The sequence below is a fragment of the Etheostoma cragini genome, chromosome 21 (genome assembly GCF_013103735.1).
Source record: "Etheostoma cragini isolate CJK2018 chromosome 21, CSU_Ecrag_1.0, whole genome shotgun sequence".
NCBI classification, from domain to species: domain Eukaryota; kingdom Metazoa; phylum Chordata; class Actinopteri; order Perciformes; family Percidae; genus Etheostoma; species Etheostoma cragini.
This window is the reverse complement of record NC_048427.1, coordinates 13,691,790-13,710,454: the sequence shown is the minus strand read 5'-3', so window position 1 is coordinate 13,710,454 and position 18,665 is coordinate 13,691,790. Positions and strand designations below refer to the sequence as shown.

At 42.4% G+C, this 18,665-nt stretch overlaps 2 protein-coding genes across 2 annotated transcripts in view; one reads left to right on the top strand and one right to left on the bottom strand.

The window, feature by feature from the left end:
* Positions 1–725: 725 nt before the first annotated feature.
* neurl2 (neuralized E3 ubiquitin protein ligase 2) lies at positions 726–3,253 on the bottom strand. Its single transcript, XM_034860427.1, has 2 exons — positions 2,265–3,253; positions 726–1,521 (listed from the first exon to the last, which is right to left on the bottom strand). Exons 1-2 carry the CDS (start codon positions 3,187–3,189, stop codon positions 1,406–1,408), a joined length of 1,041 nt encoding a protein of 346 aa, XP_034716318.1. The 5' UTR covers positions 3,190–3,253; the 3' UTR covers positions 726–1,405.
* Positions 3,254–6,003: 2,750 nt separating this feature from the next.
* The window catches only part of tex2l (testis expressed 2, like), a 16,043-nt gene continuing 3,381 nt past the window's right edge, over positions 6,004–18,665 (top strand). Inside the window, exons 1-7 of the mRNA XM_034860414.1 lie at positions 6,004–6,229; positions 10,509–11,853; positions 15,473–15,673; positions 16,111–16,435; positions 17,669–17,934; positions 18,093–18,242; positions 18,338–18,437. Of these exons, the coding sequence (XP_034716305.1) occupies positions 10,540–11,853; positions 15,473–15,673; positions 16,111–16,435; positions 17,669–17,934; positions 18,093–18,242; positions 18,338–18,437 (2,356 nt within the window). The 5' untranslated portion in view covers positions 6,004–6,229; positions 10,509–10,539. The remainder of the gene's footprint in view (positions 6,230–10,508; positions 11,854–15,472; positions 15,674–16,110; positions 16,436–17,668; positions 17,935–18,092; positions 18,243–18,337; positions 18,438–18,665) is intronic.

The following is an 18,665-nucleotide window of genomic DNA, read 5'->3' as shown; positions in this document are numbered from 1 at the left end:
AGTGTCGGACAACAGGAGTGCACGTGGACGCACGGTGCTCCATGGAGGCGTTTTACTGGCCATAGCAGTAGTTTGGTCACACACTGAATGGAAAGTTTACCCTGACACTAGGGTGACCAGATGAGAATGGGTAAAACGAGACGGGGAGGGGGTGACGTGAGTTTAAAAAATTATTGGTATTTTTTATGCAAACCTGAAAATACAAATTAAAAAGTTAGCTCAGCAGCAGCTATTTTAGCATACATGGCCATCCTCCCGCTTAAAGAAGGAGGAGACCAAAGTCTAAGGCTTACTACTATCACTAACCTATGTGTAGTTTCCTGCTAGCATGCAGCCTCTCCTTCCTACACAAGGGGGTAAGCCTCTCCTCTCTAAGGGTAGCTTCTATGGCGCCATTTTGATGCTACCAAGCCATCACCCGTCGTTAGCATTGCATTGACTGCCATTCATTTTGGCGCCACTTTGACCACGAATAACTTTACATTGAAGCATTTAAAGACTCTATTTGTCTGTTGTTTATTTCTAAAGAAACACAACGGTGTATAAAAGGCTTTATCACCCTGTAGCTCTTCTCAGTTATGGGTCCGTAGCAGACCTTTTTGTAAAAATAGGCTAACGATTGTGTCATAACCACCTGACTTACTGTCTTACAGTAGAGGAATCACCTTATAGTACAGGGTAAGCTATACCTACGCTTTTAGTCTGTCACATTTGACAGATAAAAAGAAATAGTGTGAATTTATTTTAGTTAGCAGTTGCCATCTCAGAGAAATGACTCCATCAGCGGTATCAAGTATCAGGCAGGTATCAAGAGCACAATTTATAAATTAAACACAGACTTCCATCATAAAATTAAATGTCCTTTTCATTTTCTTTATTATTATTTTTTTATCTTCACTAACTTCACTTTTAGGTACACAGAGAAATACTCTCTTTTGCAGGAACACCCTGATCAAATTCAGTTCATTTTAGGTATAGTATCAAATCATAACATCAGTTATCTCGACACACTTTACAGATAGAGTAGAGTAGAGAGAGTAGGTCTAGACCACACTCTAATATACAAAGACCCAACAATTCCAGTAATTCCCTCAAGAGCAAGCATTTGTGTGACAGTTGTTTAGGAAGAAACCTTGGACAGACCCAGGCTCTTGGTAGGCGGTGTCTGACATTCACACCTGGAAGCTGCCCAGTACGACCACAGTCTGAGCAGCGCCACTGGAGCAGTTGGGGTTAGGGGCCTTCCGAAAGGTTACCTCAGTGGGGGTAATGAGGGAGGTACACTCCCCACCCAGACTTTATCATGTCGGTCTGGCAATTGAACCGACAGCCTCCCGGTCACAAGCTCGCTTCTCTAACCTTTAGGCCACCGCTGGAGTTTCTGTCCATTGCAGGTCTGTGTCCTTTATTCATACTTGCAGTAGTGCTTCAGTGCCTCTGGCAGCTCCAGCCAGTCAATGGCCATCCTGTGGACAATGTGCTTCTGGATGGCCTTCCTACACAACGTCTGCAAGGACGAGACTGAAGCAAAAGAGAAAGGAGACAAAAAAAACACAAAAGACTGGATAAGCAGATGAGATATTAAGGTTGACATGGACAGGTCCGTTGGCCAGAATGAATTAAATAAAAGATTTAAAAAAACGTTAACACTTCTTGTTGGAAAGTCAATCAAACATCCACAAAAAGATGCAAAATGATTATTGCAAAGAGACACAATGTGACTACAAAAGACTCCAAACATATACACAGAGACTCAAAATGAGCACAAAGAGATGCAAAACACCTTTAAAGCTATAGTGCATAGTTACTGCCGCCCCCATGGAGAATACTAATGACAACAAACTGTAGGCGTGTCCACATAATACAAGCCATTAGTGACCGTGCCCCCCCCCCCCACGCAGTTGCTAGTAGCCAAGGAGAATTAAAAAAAAACATGATGAACTCTTAAGAGGAGGTAATTATCTTGCGTTTTTGCGTGGGAAAGCCATCGGACGCCACAATCTTCTTAACACAGCCGTACTGAGAAATACAGAGACGGTTGTGTGGAGCTGATAGTCTTAATTAGCTTTGTAGAAACTCATTTGGTAACGGCTTGAATGTGACAGACAATCATTAACATAAAAATGTTATGCAGTAAAGCTTTAAAGAGCCTCAAACTGACCCCAAAGAGGCCCAAAACGACTTCAGGCACTCTAAGTCGTTTTTGTCTCGAGCCCTTTGTTTTACAATCCACCCATGATTAAAAGTATCACCGTGACGCTTACATCCGTACTCCACCTGGACAATTCGGACACACTTAGTAGCAGCAAAGACGTCCACCACAGCATGGAGAGGCTGGGTGGAGGGGATCCCCTTTGCAGAAGCTCCCATGTCCTCACCGTTGATGACCATGTGCATATCAGCCAGGTCTTGCCCTTTAAGCACATACAGTACTCCTATCCGGCTGCGTCTGGCCGTGGGAGGCAGGCAGTTGGTTTTATACAAGTCATCTAAAATGTGGCTGTAGCGCCCGGGCCTGCTCCGACCCACCAGCTTGTCTCTGGGGATCCGAACATTCTCAATGTGCAAGTGAGAGTCAGTGAAGAAAGTCTTTGGTTTGTTGTTGTTGTTGCCTCCTCCTCCATCTCCCTCGCCTACTGCTCCATCTTCAACCTCCCCTCGCCCAAGCCTCCGGCCCCCAGCCAGTCCTCCGTCTCCAGCCTCTTGACCCCCTGCTCCAGAATCCTCTACGATCTTGTTATGGTTGCGAGTAATGGCAAAAATCCAGCTGTCCCCTGAGTCTGTCAGGTCTGGGATGGAGTATTCAGGTACCACCTCTAAGCTCCTGGGGTCCTTGGCAGTCAGGCCGACTCGGAGGTGGCCGCACCAGCCCAGCTCCTTATCCTCGATCTCTATGAGAAAAATCTCCCCGGGCTTCAGAGGCCGTTTGCTGAAACACACACCATTCGCGAAGCTCTCCACCCGGGTGGCCTGGGTTCCTGAGTAGTCCAGTCGGACATTTGTACCATGGATCGGGTGGAATTCCATGAACTGATCAGGAAAGGGCTCCATTTGCAGTTGGATAGCTGTAAAAAAAACACAACAAACAGACACAGGCTTACTGAAACCAATCAAATAGTCTTGCAGGAGTGAACTATTGCGAACCAACACGTGGTCATCGTAGAGACACGACCACTTGCAGTGCCACATAGAAATAATCCTGCTCTGCTTATCTGTGGGCCACTCAGGGAAGCTTCTGGTAGAAGGCTATTTTTGAAGTTGCACATGTCAACAGATGGCAAGGTATGTGTTTGTGAGTGTGTGTGTGCGTGTTGCGAGGGGGGGGGGGGGACATGCACATGCCCACAGTCACTCACAGACATTGCAGTGGGGTTAAAGGGAGCAACAAAACCCCCTGGGCCCCTGCACCCATTCATTTTCACAAACCCATGTGCTGATGTAATAGCTGCATAATTATCATAATACCATATGCCATGGAGATGTGTTAAACAGCATGCTTTTCATAGCTGCACTTTAAATATATTCATGCAATGCAATATACGGTCTGGATTTCATTCTTATGTAAAGCAGCAATTAAAGTCATGTATCAGGATAGAAAGGGCTGTGGGGATTTATTATGATAATGGCATTATAGCATAAGAATATGAAGAGGAGTTATATTTAAACCTTCAGCAGATTTTTTATTCATTATATATGAGTTTTCTTGCACCCTGTGTCACTTTGTGCTGATTCACATCAGTTCATATCATTTCAGTCTAAAGGTATCACTCATTTTAATCGGTTCATATTAATTATATAGTAAGTTTAAAGATTATTTTTTGGGGTTTTTCCACCTTTCATTTTTGACAGGTCCAGAAATGGTCACAGGTCAGATTCAATCCCTGGACCTCTGCATCGAGGTATAAACCTCAAAGTACATGTGCACCCGCTTGACCACTGATCCAACCTGGCCACATTATACATTAAGTTAATTAGGAGCTATAGTACAAACCTAAATTCTTACATAACATGTCTACAACCAATTCTATGCATGAGGGACAGAGATCACTGATGGGGGGGCTTTAAAATGAGCCTACATACCGGTAATAAAGAGAAATAGAAACAAAAACAGGCTCAGCCTCGTCAGTGTCCATCATCACTATGCAGGTGTCAGGATTGGAGCTCTGAGGGAAGCTGTGAGTAAAAGATGGATGCTGCAAAAACCTCTAAGAGTTTGATGCGCTGGTCTGCATTCAGCTGCAGCATCTTCTCGACCAGATCTAGGAATATAGATGCTGGTTCACAGTCCATCTTCATCGCTGCACAAGACACTGGAGATGGAGGTATTTTGTCTCTTGAGCTCATAATAAAACTGCTCTGTTTTTTAAACTGCTGTCTGTTAAGTTTCCATAGTCCAGCACATAGTCTGCTGGCTGGCCCTAAGTCTCCACGGTGAAGCTCAGCACGTCATAATCCATCTCCCCGGGATAGAGTGGGCAGCCGGCAGCCTGTTCTGGAGCTCCAATGCCCAAAGACCACATGTTGATGGCCTCAATAAATAGAATATGCAGCATGAGCTGCAGTGCTCTGTGCCAGGTGGGACAGTGCAGCACACACCAGGACAAAGTCAATAAGTTTGACTTTCAGTGGCTGCTGCTGGTGGCCCACATTGTCTAGTCTGAGGTCAGCATATACAGGGTCGCAATTACACCATGGGAAGAGCCTGGTTGTTTCTGTCTTCCATACAGGCTTTGACCCGGGCGCTTAAAGTTATGATCGAATGTGATATTATTTGAAGAAAAAGCCATTTCTCCTCACAATGTCGCCGACAGTCAGTGTGAATTCATATTTCAGTCCTCTTTTCTACATATACTGGAGTGACTGTAAAACTGTGTAAGGCTTCCACTGTGAGGATGTAAAAGATTGTGAAACATGTCAAATTTCCAGTAAATCCAATAATTTCCACTCCAGGCTTTTTGAAGGTATTTGCCATGTTGGGGCCCTGGGTACTTGGTTTTTCTATCTCCTACTTAGAAACAAATAAATGAATTTATTGACATGAAGGCAAATCAGCAAAGTGTAATCCTACAAAGGCAGCAGTAGGGGGGCAACATTACATAGATTTATCGATTGAATTCCCAACGATCTAATATGATCGATGCAAATTGAAAATATCGACACAAGTATTCACACTTTACTGTCTCTTCTATTATCTTTATATTCTACCTTTTACCAAAATAAGTAATACTTTGCTTTTTTAATTTAAATCTCTGGAAGAGCTCAGTAGTAAAATGGTTAACTCTGTTGCAAATATTGCATGGTATCCCTAAGAATCAATATAATATTGTACCTTTTGATTTGTGATTTACACCCCTAGGCAGCAGATAATGAAATAGGAATAATAGAGGATGTTCTGTAAATAAAGGCCCACTTTACTTTCCCATAAATGGTCCTGGCGATATTTTCATCATGCAGCTACAGTGTTCAGGAACTCCTCCACTCAGTGATGGAGGGGGGGTTTTGTCTTTCACCCCAGCTGCAGCCTGCACACCACAACCCTGATCTTTATTTTGTCATTTCTAGGGCTTCTGGTGTGTTTTAAGAGAGAGAGAGAGATGCGGGTGTCAATTATTGTATCCTCTTCTTATCTTTTCATTGTTACCGGAATATTTAAATGTATTCACCATTGGAAACAATATTGAAGAAAATAGGCGAAAAAAGTACACACTAATTAGTAATGATTTGGATACTATAAATTATAAATTGAGTATAGTTTTTGTGTGCTCACCAAAATAGAAAATAACACTATAAAGCCTACTCAGCCAGAACCTTTGCTGTTGCTATGTTGTGCGTTTGTACAATTAGACAACACCCTGGATGCACAGTTGTGTGGGTGAGTGTTGTGTGTCTGTTGGGGCTGCAGGACTCTTAATCTGGATTATCATACAGCGTGGCCATGCTTTTCATAATCAGTTTGGCGAGCTGTGATTCTCGGCAGCGCATGACACATCTGGATGCAGCAGGCAGTCGGTGAAGGCGTGCGTGTGGAACTGTGTGTGTGTGTGTGTGTGTGCGAGAGATAGAGAAAAGAGAGAGAGAGAGAGAGAGCGAGAGAGAGAAAGAGAGAAATAGAGCGTGTTAAGACTCCTCCGTCTGTGCTCCTTGTGCACACAAATGGAGAGGGAACCAGCAGAAGACATCCCTGACCGGCGGGTTTAGTCACATTTCCGTGCACAGCAATATTTTTCATGTAAGTAATATGTTCCTCCTCTCTATTCATGTTGCCATTCTTTTTGTGGTTGTTGCAAAACATCATCGGTGCTGCCCACATTTGCTGTTCCATTCATTTCTACTGGCCCATAACACTTTCTCACTCACTTTAACTTAACACTGTTATGTCTGTATGTCACACTTGTCTTGTGCATGTCCGGAATAGAGAAAGAGTGCAGCTCTGGAAGTAATAGTGGAAGTGTTAACTACATTCTGTGACCTGCAAATAGCCACTGCACAAGTTGAGGCGCCACGTGTTGTTTTGTGTACATTTATATTTTATGGCCTAATGACCCTATTTCAATCGGGTCACATATTTCCGTAGTTGTGACAGCATGCATTTTGTTTTGGTAAGCTCAGAGATCTGTCTGTCTGCCCATACTTTAACCCCTCCGGTGTCACTAGGGCTGCAACAAATAGTAATTATTTTCATTATGTATTCATCTGTTGATTATTTTCTATTTTCATTTTGTCTATAAAATCTCACAATAGAGAGAAAAATGTTAATTATAAATTTACCAGATGTGTAACATTTAGTCACCAACAGTCCAAAACTCAGTTGACTCAGTTTTCTCTCATACATGAAAAAGAAAAGCAGTAAATTCTCACATTTGAAAAAAGGAACCAGCTAATATTTGCTTGAAAACTAACTGATTAGGCCTAATTTGCTTTTCAGAGTAGTTGCAGATTCATTTTTCTCTTTGTCTCTCTGTTCAACTGATCCCAGGTCAGCTTTTACATAAAATGACATACAAAGCTTAAGAAATTGTTCAAGATGGAATACATACTGTATATATTCCGTAACAATTGTATAAGAAAAATAGTATAGGCAATTCTGATTTAGTAGTTAGTGTACTTTGAGGGGACCTATATAAAAATGACATTGGAGGTTTTCTGCGGGGCTGCAACACTACAGGCTCTGTCTTCAAAGATACAGAGTCTGGGAAGGGCAATACTTCTCATGGTCCTTCAATAATAATAACTGATAAATGTAGAGATAAATGTATTATCTGTTCAATAGTTTTTATTATTATTGGTAAAAAATTGAACAGTAACTATACACCATAAATTACTGAGGAACATGGTTACGATTCATTTCAGTTCAAAATACGTTCCCAAAACACTATTGAAATCAATTTTCAAACTCATCAAACCATTCGCTGACCCCCCTGCATCCTGTACAGGAGCATCTGCATTGGATCTTAAGCATAGAGGAATTGCACTGATGGCAAGTGACTCTGGATTGTGTTGATACTAACAACTACAATCAACACTGGGTCACAGAGATGAGCTAGCTTGGAAACACACTCCACCAAATGTTGGTTTAGCCCATAATCTGGCTGTGTGTGATTTGTCAGATTTCACAGTAAAGCATTAAAGCATTAAATTAATCTGAGATTGTTAGTCTTCGTGTCTGATCAGAGGGTGGCAAACAAATACACACACACACACCCACACCCACACATACACACACACACACACACACACACACACACACACACACACACACACACACAGATTTGCACTTAGAGCTGATGTGTGCAGTGTTTTGTGCTACGGACCTCACAGATCACTATATACTTCACATGCAACCTTATAGAGCGGTTAACAGTTCTCTTATTGGCTATTACCGTTTAGCACTAAGCATCAGATGTTGCTTGACCCAAAATGACTCCCCTCAAATAGAAACTCAACCAGGCAATAGCTCCAAAATTCCAACAGATATTGCTAAAATAAACTGATAAAAAAAATACACATTTGGCTGAATGCTTTCAACAACACAGTTAAACCGGAAAAAAACCAAAGGACTGTTGGGGTAGTCAGCCCCAATAACACAGACACTTTGCAACATGTATAGGAGTTTTTGGGTGGATGTCTTTAAGAAAGAATTCTGATGATAAAACATTTAAAAAAAGGACCGGTATTTTAGCCATAACATATATCGACTGGCAGCCAATGAAGTGTGGCTATATGACTCATTCACTTCAACCTTACTTGGTTTATATTTTTAGCTCTTCTAGCAGCTATGCTAGCTGGAGCCTACAGCTTTATAGATCAAAACATACACACATTCGTGGTCTCCAGAGAGTTAATTATACTGATGTGAGGTTTGTGGTTCTGAGTGAAATGTCCCAAAAACTATTGGATAGATTTACATGAAATTTAAATTATAGTATTAGTGATCCCGCAACTTATCATGACGCTGCACCATCTTGTCGAAACTTTGACCCCTTCTATTGCTTATTATCAAAAACTAATACCATTCCCTTAGTTTTACCATGTATTAGTTAGCTAAGTTATTTTAGCATGCTAGCACGCAAAACTAAGATGGTGGTCATGGTATCAGAATGTTTACATTGTCCTTTTGAGTACAATGTTAGCAAACTGATTTTAGCATTTAGCTAAAGGCACTGCTGTACATAAGTCTCACAGAGCTGCTAGCATGATTGCAGACCCTTAGGGCCTTTCAGACCAAATGCTGAAACCCATTGTTTCAGTGGGTTGCGTCGGGCATTGATGGCGTTTCCCTGCCTCGAGCAAAAGCGTGGGCGCAGGTTCGCTGCAGGTCTGTAGATGTGTGGTGAACCCAGGGGCATACACAGTGCAAACCGTGTTTGGTCTAAAAGGCCAATGCCAAAAGATGCAAATCTAGTTGCAATGAGGTTATGCAAAAAAAAAGCAGCAGTTATTTGACATATGACCATTTGGATTAGTGAAAAGAATACAGCAGCATCTGGAGTCCAAACAGAGTCCATTCACAGCAGCTTCCAAACTGTGGCTTCATAATATGACATGTGCTCTTAGTGTTCTAAAATTAGCTTGGACAAAACATTGTTAGCCTAACAGTGGTTTAGCCTGATGGCGTACGAGTGCATTTGTGTTTTCTGACACTTGTTTTCTTCCCACCCTGTAAAAAAGCTGTAAGGAAGGTCTAATGTTGCCTGGCTGCATGTGTGTCTGTGAGGTTTATGTCCCTACCATCCATTTTGGGCGAGAGCAGATTAGTCAGAACCCACCAGCTGCTGTGGAATTGCTTGAAATTGTGCCACACAGGACTGTAATACAGTTACATAAATGCGACCAGTCAGAGGTGGGGTTTAACTTGCATAAAGAGCAGGGCACTTGACCCAGAGAGACAGCGAATAAAAGACTCCCTACTGGGCCTTTGTTATGTGCTGTTCCCCAGCTTGTGTCTAATGAAGCAGAGCTGCACTTTTCTCCCACAAAATGAGAGCAGATAACACACATTGCCTCTCTGTTCCATGTAAGCCAGAAGGTGGTGGCCGTATAATGTGTAAATGCTATTGACAGTCAAAAACCACGTGGGGGGAGAGGGCATCTTTGAACTCTCCTCACTATTTATTTCAGGATTGAACGTAACTCTTTAAACAGCTCGAGAAGACACATGAGGGAGTGTTGTGGCTCGTCTGACAGTTAGCTCTGTAGAGGCGGATACTGCAAGTCACTGTAGTTGTTTCCTTGGGGAGATGGCGTGCTGAATACCACTTTAGTGAGTGAGTGTGGTAATGCCTTTTTAGCATGAAAACATTACATATTTGTCAGCGATAACCTTTAAAAAAAAAGGACCCTGAAGATACGACAGGGGGATATGACATGCAGCAAGGGCCGCAGGTCAGAGTCTAACCCAGGCCCGCCGCATCAAGCTGTAAACCTGTATACATGGACTACCAATCTACCACCTGAGCTATCTGGCTGCCCGGCAATAACAAATATGACAAAGACAAAAATAAACTCTCTTTGTTTAATACTGAAAGGCGTCTTTACTCAAACTATGCCTTTTTCATTTTATATTCATGTTGAAGGAGAGCATAGAAAATGAATGAATTCTATATCCAATATACATCAAATCAGCCCCAAAGACATTAGATCTAAGCTGCCCTAGTTTGTGCAATATTTGGGGGAAACTATCTTGTCTATTTTTGCATGCCTCTGAAGCCCATTCAATATGTGGATTGGCAGTCAGGAGATGTGCTTATTGGGATCAGAGTCCTTCACCAGGGTACGGATTAATGTAGATTTCAACAACTCTTCAGAGCCAAACTAGATGACATTCACACAATAATACGGAGTTGGCACTGGTAAGCAGTTTCTGTAATAAATGAGGCACAACTGTGGAAAAGATGCCCTCTCTGTCTCTCGCTCTATGGCTCATTCCCTCAAAGCTTTTAATTTTTCTGCATCCGAGGCTTAATAATGTAGCTGTGTTCTTTATTTTATTCTCTTTCACTGAATCGTAGGTGCCTTGGCTGTGCAATGTAAAGTGAAGAAATGGCAGAGCTTGGAACAAATGGGGAAAGAAGTGAGGACAAAGGCCCGGCGGTCGGCCTCTCCCCAGTGGGTGGGGCCAAGAGGCATCGAGGGATTGTAATACAACTGACCAGGACAGAGGGAGAGTGGAACAGTCTGGACGACAGTGAACTCATCTTCTCCATCGACCATGATGACGACTATCCCTCCATATCTCTCTCTAAGGAAAAGCAGTTTTCTGTTGAGGATGAAAGAAAGTTGCAGTCCCAAGCTTTCCATGTCCCGCTTTCGCCCTCGTCCCCTGAATCGTTGGGCTCCGCCAGTGGCCCCAGCTTCCTCTCCCCGGGCACTTCCTCACCCACCCACCGACCCCTCTCTAGCCTGGTCAAGTCTCTCTCCACAGAGCTGGAGCTTAAAGAAGGCTCTACCCTCAGTCCTAGGCCCCTTCTCAGCCTTGTAAAGTCCATCTCCACGGAGATCTCCCGCTCAGAACCCGAAGTGTCTCAGTCAAAATCAGACTCCCGCCTCAACCTCCACCTGTGGAAGCAGCTCACTCAAACAAAGAATCGCGGTACTGGGGACTCTCGTACCGCACCCCCTTCTCCGAGCTCACACTCCCCTAGTGGAGACAGTCTGAAAGGGAGCTTCTTTAAAATGGAGTTAGAGGACACCAAGAGGAAGCTCTCGGAGGCCATGCACGAGCCTCTGAGCAGCATGTTCAGTAAGATCATGAGAGAGGAGAACCCAGGCAGTCCCAAACAACAGTGTAAGAGCCATGGGGCTCATCATGTTAGCTCCAGAGCGTTGGGGCATGAAGGTAGCATGGACACGGTTCTCTCTGAGTCTCCTGTGAGGGACACTAGAAAAGCAGACGTGGATGTTTTGCCTGTGTTTGACTGGCCTTCTGTCAGACAACCAGGGAGCACCCACTGTGGCCCCTGCCCTGTGCATCAAAACAGACAACATCACAACCATGAGGAACTGGAAATACGTACAGACAATGACGTGATGCAAGTGTTAGCCGTGGAGCGATTACCTACCCTTACAGCGCCCCTGGTTAGAACTTCCCCCCTTTCTCAACACCCTCATCCTCTGCCACGCATTAGTTTATTCTGCGTGGCAGTGCTGTCCTATGGCTATTTCATCCTACCTCTCAGTCCATACTTCTCTGGCATGGCTCTGGGATTAGCACTGGGCTTCTTGTTAGGACTGTTGCTCATTAGGATGGGTTCCTGCAGGACTCGCCGCTCAGCTCTTCCATGCAGACCACAGACTCTGTTAGGTGAAGTCATTCTGACAGGTGGCACTGTCAGCACTGAGTCTGACACCCTCAAGGTAAATCTGATGATTTGTGAACATATTTCGCAAAATGTCTTCCAGAAATAACACCAGAGAAAAAGCACTTATGCATACTCATCAGACTTTGGATTTAAAAATAAAAATTGATACCACTGTCATGTCTGTCCGTCACAGACAGCTAGCTAGCTTAGCATCTGAGAACAGTGGAGAAACAGATGGTAACTTGGTAAAGGTAACTCACTTCTAAATGGACTTAAAAAAACATATTCACTCCAAATACAGTAACAAGACCTTGCTAATTTGTACTAAAAGAACAGTGCAACTAAATGAGATGCCCAGAATGCAATTAAAATCTTCAATAATAAAAACTGCCTGAGCCGCAGTGGTAATTACTGTTCCCCTACTGGCTACTGAGCTCGGCAAGGGGCAACCGGAGAGGACAGCTACCACCCAGACACTGTCAGATCTAGAGGCAATTAGTGGGGATACAGTCAGGAGGAAGCTGTAATTTCTCAGAGCGCAAGGCAGAGAAGGGGGAGTGAAGAGCGGTGGTGTTGGTTGGAAATGGGGGTTGTACTGTCACAGTGTTGAGATAATTCCCTTGTTTGGTCATTAGCAGGTTTGGTTTCAGTCTCATGGCTGTTGACATGCAAATGTCAGAGACTCAGGGTTTGTCATGGTTGCCTTTACAGTCATGGTGTTTTTAAATGCGGCCACAATTCTGAATGGTGTTAGCAGAGGCTAACACCGCTGTATGAATACAGTACAAAAGTAATTTCAGTTTAAATAATAGATTGTTTATTAGTTAATTGGAGCATTAGGAGGGAGCAACAAGCTCTCAAAGGGGACCATACAGTATGACACCTTTCAGCACACACGCAGCAGTCCTAACAGGGCCGTAGCGGGACTAACTCTCAGCCCTGGAGTTTGGTGCCCACTTTACTTCACGACTGACTATGTTAAAATTATGTAAATAAAACCTTATTATATAAGTCTGCAATGGTGCACTGTTCTCTTCAGCCTTGTAATTCGGTGAATTTTCTAAAAATATAGTTTCAAGCTGAATGCAAATACAGAAAGTGTTGCTTCACAATGTAGATTTATTAGAAGAGTTAACACTATTATACTTTACTACACACTATAATGTTTTACAATATCAGAATCTATTTTCTTTGCAAACAAGAGTTCACAAATATCCAAACCTTAAAAAAGTACACAAAAGAATGAATTTATTAAACGTATCGCACTATAAATAATTCAACACTCTATTCCCTTGTAGTCATGGATTTGGGATATTTACTGTCCTTATTTTATGATGAGAGGCATAATGGATCTATATTTTCTCACTCTCTCTCTCTCTCTCACACACACACACAAACACGCACACACACACTCTTTCACTGATAAAAAATGTCAAGGATTGATTGAACACGTTGTAATGCCGAATAATGTAGCATCATTAACTATCTCACTCAGGGCATGTTATGGTATAGAGCAGGTCTACACCATACTCTTCGCCATTAATATTAACTGTATCTCTTACTGGCTACAGCTGTGGAACTGCAACAAAAAGTGTGACTCATAAACACGAACGCTGGTTTGCAGGCTATGTTGTTTTACTGTGCTTTGCACAAATGCTAGCATCTTGCAGCTGCTCCTTATTAGCTAGCTTAGCTTACTTACCAGTCTCCTCGTCGTAATTTGGCATTTCGCTTTCGCTGGTTTTAATGGAAAAGTTGCTCAGCACATCTGGCCAATTCATTTTCTAGAGATTTCCTTTTTTTTTTTTTATTGTTGCCTTTACAGTGCCGTTTTACACTTTGTAATGTCCGTTTTAATAGCTTCTTTTAGCGAGCGGTCGCATCCTTCGACAAGTACCGCTTACTGACATATAGGAGGTGACAGTTTGTTTTTGTTATTTAGGAAGGTGTCAAAAATACGTCATCATTAACCAGGCTGCACTCTGACAGTCGGCTGCAAGGAACAATACATAAATAAAAAGAGTGGGGTGCGAGTTCGAGCAGTCTAGGGACATCATCCATAACTTTGATTTCAAACCAGTGCCATGACTGAACACCGGCGCTTGCGAGTTGCGACCAATTAACCCCTGAAAAAAACAGACCGGGTCAATCCAGGCCTGAGTCCTAATGAACTCTTCCGCATATGCTGAAAAGGCATTCATTTTTGTATATTAATGCTTCCTCATTTTTTAATTTCACAGGATTTTAGCTTAGCATAGCATAGCAAAACAATTAGCTTGGCTCTGTTTGATGCTCAAAAATACTTCTACCCGCATCTTAATGGTCACTAATCAACACATTAAAGCTTGTTTGTTTAATTCATATATACACATACACAATCTTAAAAACCCTGTTTTGTGGCTTTCCAGGCCACTGTGCAATTCCTCAATCGTAAACTGTAGCTAGTTCAATACTTTGCATACAACTTGGTCGATTAAGCTAGCTTTGTCAAGCAGGAACTATAATCTCCACGGTAAAAACGCGCCTGGCTTTTAAAGGGAATAGAATATGAAACTCTGATTGGTTTATTACATGTTAAGCCCAAAACACACCTTTGATCAATGAAGACACTAAGTACAACCCTTCTGAACCATGCACCCGGTGCACGGACCCTCTTTTCAAACTAGCAAAAGTAGATTTGGACACACCTAAATGCACCTGCGCCATGCGCTTCACGCCATGCACTTACATCGTTAACCCTTGTGTTGTCCTCTGTCTGTTTCACCTGCTTATCTCCCAATTCTGCGTTAGGCCTAAATCTTCTTAGCCAAATTCAAGCCAACTTGTCACTAGTTTTACACTCCTGGTTTGGAATCATGGTCAACAAACCTCATTTATATGGAATTACACCCAATTTCTGTGTTTATAAAAACAGAAATTATGAATTGTTTTTCAACTTCTGAGTTTAGAGGATGTGGAGTGGATAATCACAGACTTTTACTGTATGTCAAAGTGTATTTCATTTGCTGTTTTGAAACATTTCATTTTTTGGAACCATCTATGTTATATTTGGACACTTTGATTAAAAGAAACCCAAATTAATGATATAGAAACTTTGAAAATGGGTCAAGTTTGACCCAAGGACAACAGGAGGGATAACATAGGGCCCTGAATGTATCAAGTATGATCCTCAGGTGGATTTGCTCTGATTTCATTTTATTAGGATTGGTTTACACACTAACCTTTGCCATCTGTAACCTAAAGTCTGTGATTGGTGGAGGCAGCATGAAGCCAGAAAAGGTGCTTTGCCTTGAAGATCTAATCAGGAAACAATGTCCCCTTAAACTAAAAGCTATATTTTCTTATATTCCAGAATATTCTCGATTACTGACATTATTATGCATGACTAATCCTCTTGCCCCTCGACTTGCGAACTCGCCTCCTCTACTTCTTTGGTTTCATAACAAATTCAGCCATATTAAAACAAAATATATGTTGAAATCCACGAGAGATGAATTTACCAAGAGAGAAATTGACCAAGTATGATCTTTTTTTTTACTGCATTGTTAGGCTTATTACAGTCATCGTAGCATGATTTTCTAGACTTGAACAACTGCAGATCTTGTGTTTATAACTCACTAGAAACTGTGTGCACGCTGTTGATTGAAATTAACACTCACTTTCTGCCTTTCTAGGGCTGGATGAATGAGATACATGATTACGACCCAGAAACCTACCATCCAGCTCTGACTCACTCCGTGTTTGCTGCCCTGGAGGGTTCTTGTCTCCGACTGGACTCCCCGCGCAACAACATCAGCCGCAGGGCCACGTACGATGAGAGAGTCCACGAGACCACCTTTGTCAAGTCACGCTCCTTTCAGCTCGCAAAGAGCAAAGTATGATGACTAAGTAACTGTGTTATGGGAACATTTGTTCTGTATTTGAGGCTGCTTGTTTTTTTGTTTGTTTTTTAAATTGGGATCTACAAAGGAAAGTGAAGGCCTGATACATTTTGGGGTTCCGGGGATGTTTTGATGGTGTATGTAGGGCAGAGCTGCAGTAAACGTAGACCAACTTTATGTATCATTCACTGTCTTACTAATGAATGCATGGGATTTAGTTCAGGGCCTGAACTTGCTAGTAATATCTGAGATAAAATAAGCAAATATAGTGAAAAGCATATTTTAAATCAAGTTTAATGGCAAGAAACACTTAAATAAACTTCTAATATTGGTTCAGCTCTCTAGAATTAATTTCATGAATCTGACTGCATTGCTTGTTGCTGAATTTTGCTTTAGACACAAAACAAAAACTCTGCCACTGTTCCCCAAAGGTATCCCTGCTGCCATCTCTGTTGGCTCGGAAGCGGATGTGGAACCCAAAGTATCCCATCTGCATCCAACTGGCCGGGACAGAGACCACAGATGAGGGAGGAAGGTCGGAGGGGAGTCGGAGCGAGGAGCCGGGAGCTGAACCTGCAAGTCCACAACAAAGTTCCTCCAAATACGTCCACGACCTTCCCACCACTCTTTACCTCTTCGGCCGCACAGGAAGAGAGAAAGAAGAGTGGTTTCGTCACTTCCTGTTTGCATCTTTGGAGACAGAGAGGGACAAGGAGAGGGACAGACAGAAGCCTGGCAGATGTGTGTCCAGATTGGGTACGAGAAATGTTAATATTGCATTAAAGAAGAGAGGGCTTCCAGATAAGGCATCTATACAAATGCTATATATGTGTACAATTCTTCAATTCTTCAATTGCTTCAATTCTTTGCATTTGAAAGCCAATCCCTTTCAAAAGAACATGCAAATCTCATAGTTGTTTCGTGACATGACAAGGCTAAGGCATCCGAAAGAAAACAGCTTTGTTTTTCTGTACTTTGTATAAGATTACCAACATATATCAATCTATCAATCAATCAATCAAAATGTATTCATATAGCACTTTACAGCAACCAGCAGCTATCCAAAGTGCTTTGCATCAGGAACCAAGTAGAAAACAAAACATTATACAATCAAAAGAATGAAGCATGTAATACAGTAAAATCTGAAAAGGTTACAAAGAAAATTGTACTTCTGTAGGTATTAAAAGCCAGCCCTGTAGGTATTAAAAGCCAGCCTAAACAAAAAGGTTTGTAGTTTAGACCTAAAAAGAGCCACGTCTCTTATTGTCCGAATATCAGAGAGTAACTTGTTCCATAGTTTTGGGGCAGCCACTGCAAAATCCTGATCACCCCACCGTTGAAACCTGGACATTGGCACTTCTAAAACCAGCTGATTCAAAGACCACAATGTGTGCTCACGCAAAGTTAAAATTTCGGACAAATACTCCAGGGCCAGGCCATTTAACAAAACAAACAAAAAGATCTTAAAATCTTTTCTAAAAAACACACATGTATATATCTACCTATATATATATAGTATATGGTTTAGTGATTTTAAGGATTTTAGTTTGACAGAATACTTACCATTCTTATTTCCTCTGGATTAAGTATTATCAGGAACAACGGGTTAGCTTAGCTTAGCAAGAAGAATGTAAACGGGGGAATCAGATTAAAGTTCACATAGTCAAATGTGTATAATAATTCACCATACCAGCATCAGAGACTTACTACTTACTACTACAACACTGGTGCGCTTAGCTTCTCCTCTTTAACAGAAAGGTCTTTACACAAAACTCAACGTGGTTCTCACATTAAAAGTGGACCTATGACAAGAATGCTGCAAGACTTTTAATGTGAATATCAAAGCCACATTCATAGTAGCCTAACATTGTTCCGTGAAAAGGCAAAGTAGAACAGGTGACATGACTCTTGCTCTGCTGATGGAATGAACTCATTTTCTATGGATGGTCATTGTAACCATTACCAACAATGCTGCTTGTAATCTCCCAGGTGACCCAGCCTTGGCACCGAGCGTCAATGTCCAGGGTAATGTCCCAAGCAGCAGAGGCTCCAGCTGTGAAGACGACGCCCCCTTCACACCTCCGGTCCCCTGCATACCTGCAGCTCCTGTGAGTCAGACCTCCAGTAGCACCGGGGGCCTTTCCCTGCTGGACTACCCCGGATACATGGCTCGCCTCCTGGCCACTGAGCAGTTCACCCCCCTCTCCAGATCTGGAGCCAGCAGCACGGCAACAAGCCCCACTATCAATGAAAATGTAAGTCATGCTAGCAGATATAATTAAGTGAATCAAATGAAGTGAGACTGTGGGAACATTCCTAAAACATTGTTTTTAGCTCTAAATTGGACTAAACCAGCACTTTTCTTGTCCTTGCTTAGCTTTTCCTCGGTTGTCTTTTTTCCCTTTTTCTCCAGTGTACCTGTGGTCTAGCAGAGCACCCTGGGACAAGCCAGACTGCGTGGGCTAACGCTCTAATTGGTCGAATCTTCTGGGACTTCTTGCGAGAGAAGCACTGGGCCGATGTGGTTTCCCACAAGATCCAGAAGAAGCTGAGTAAAATCAGAGTGCGAGCAGCTTTATTTAAAGTTTCAGTAAATTAACTAAACCATAAGTGTGATGCATTTTATATCATTTAAAAACAATGCTATATTCTTTACAGCTGCCTTACTTTATGAATGAGCTGACTCTGACTGAGTTGGATATGGGCGGCTCCATGCCACAAATCACCACTACCTCCAGACCAGAGGTCAACCACAGAGGTTTGTACAAAATGGGAATGAAACATGGAGAGATAAAGAAAACCATACACCGATACTCAAACACACGCATATGCAAGAGATGAGTAAGAAGATAGCCTGTTGCTCATGTGATTACAGCTGAGCACTGCAGAGCATCAGATCAGAAGTTGTTATCCTGTTGTAATCTCACAAAGCAGGAGAGCCATTACGCCACAGCCTTCGGAACATGTTGGCTTGTGTGTGTGTGTG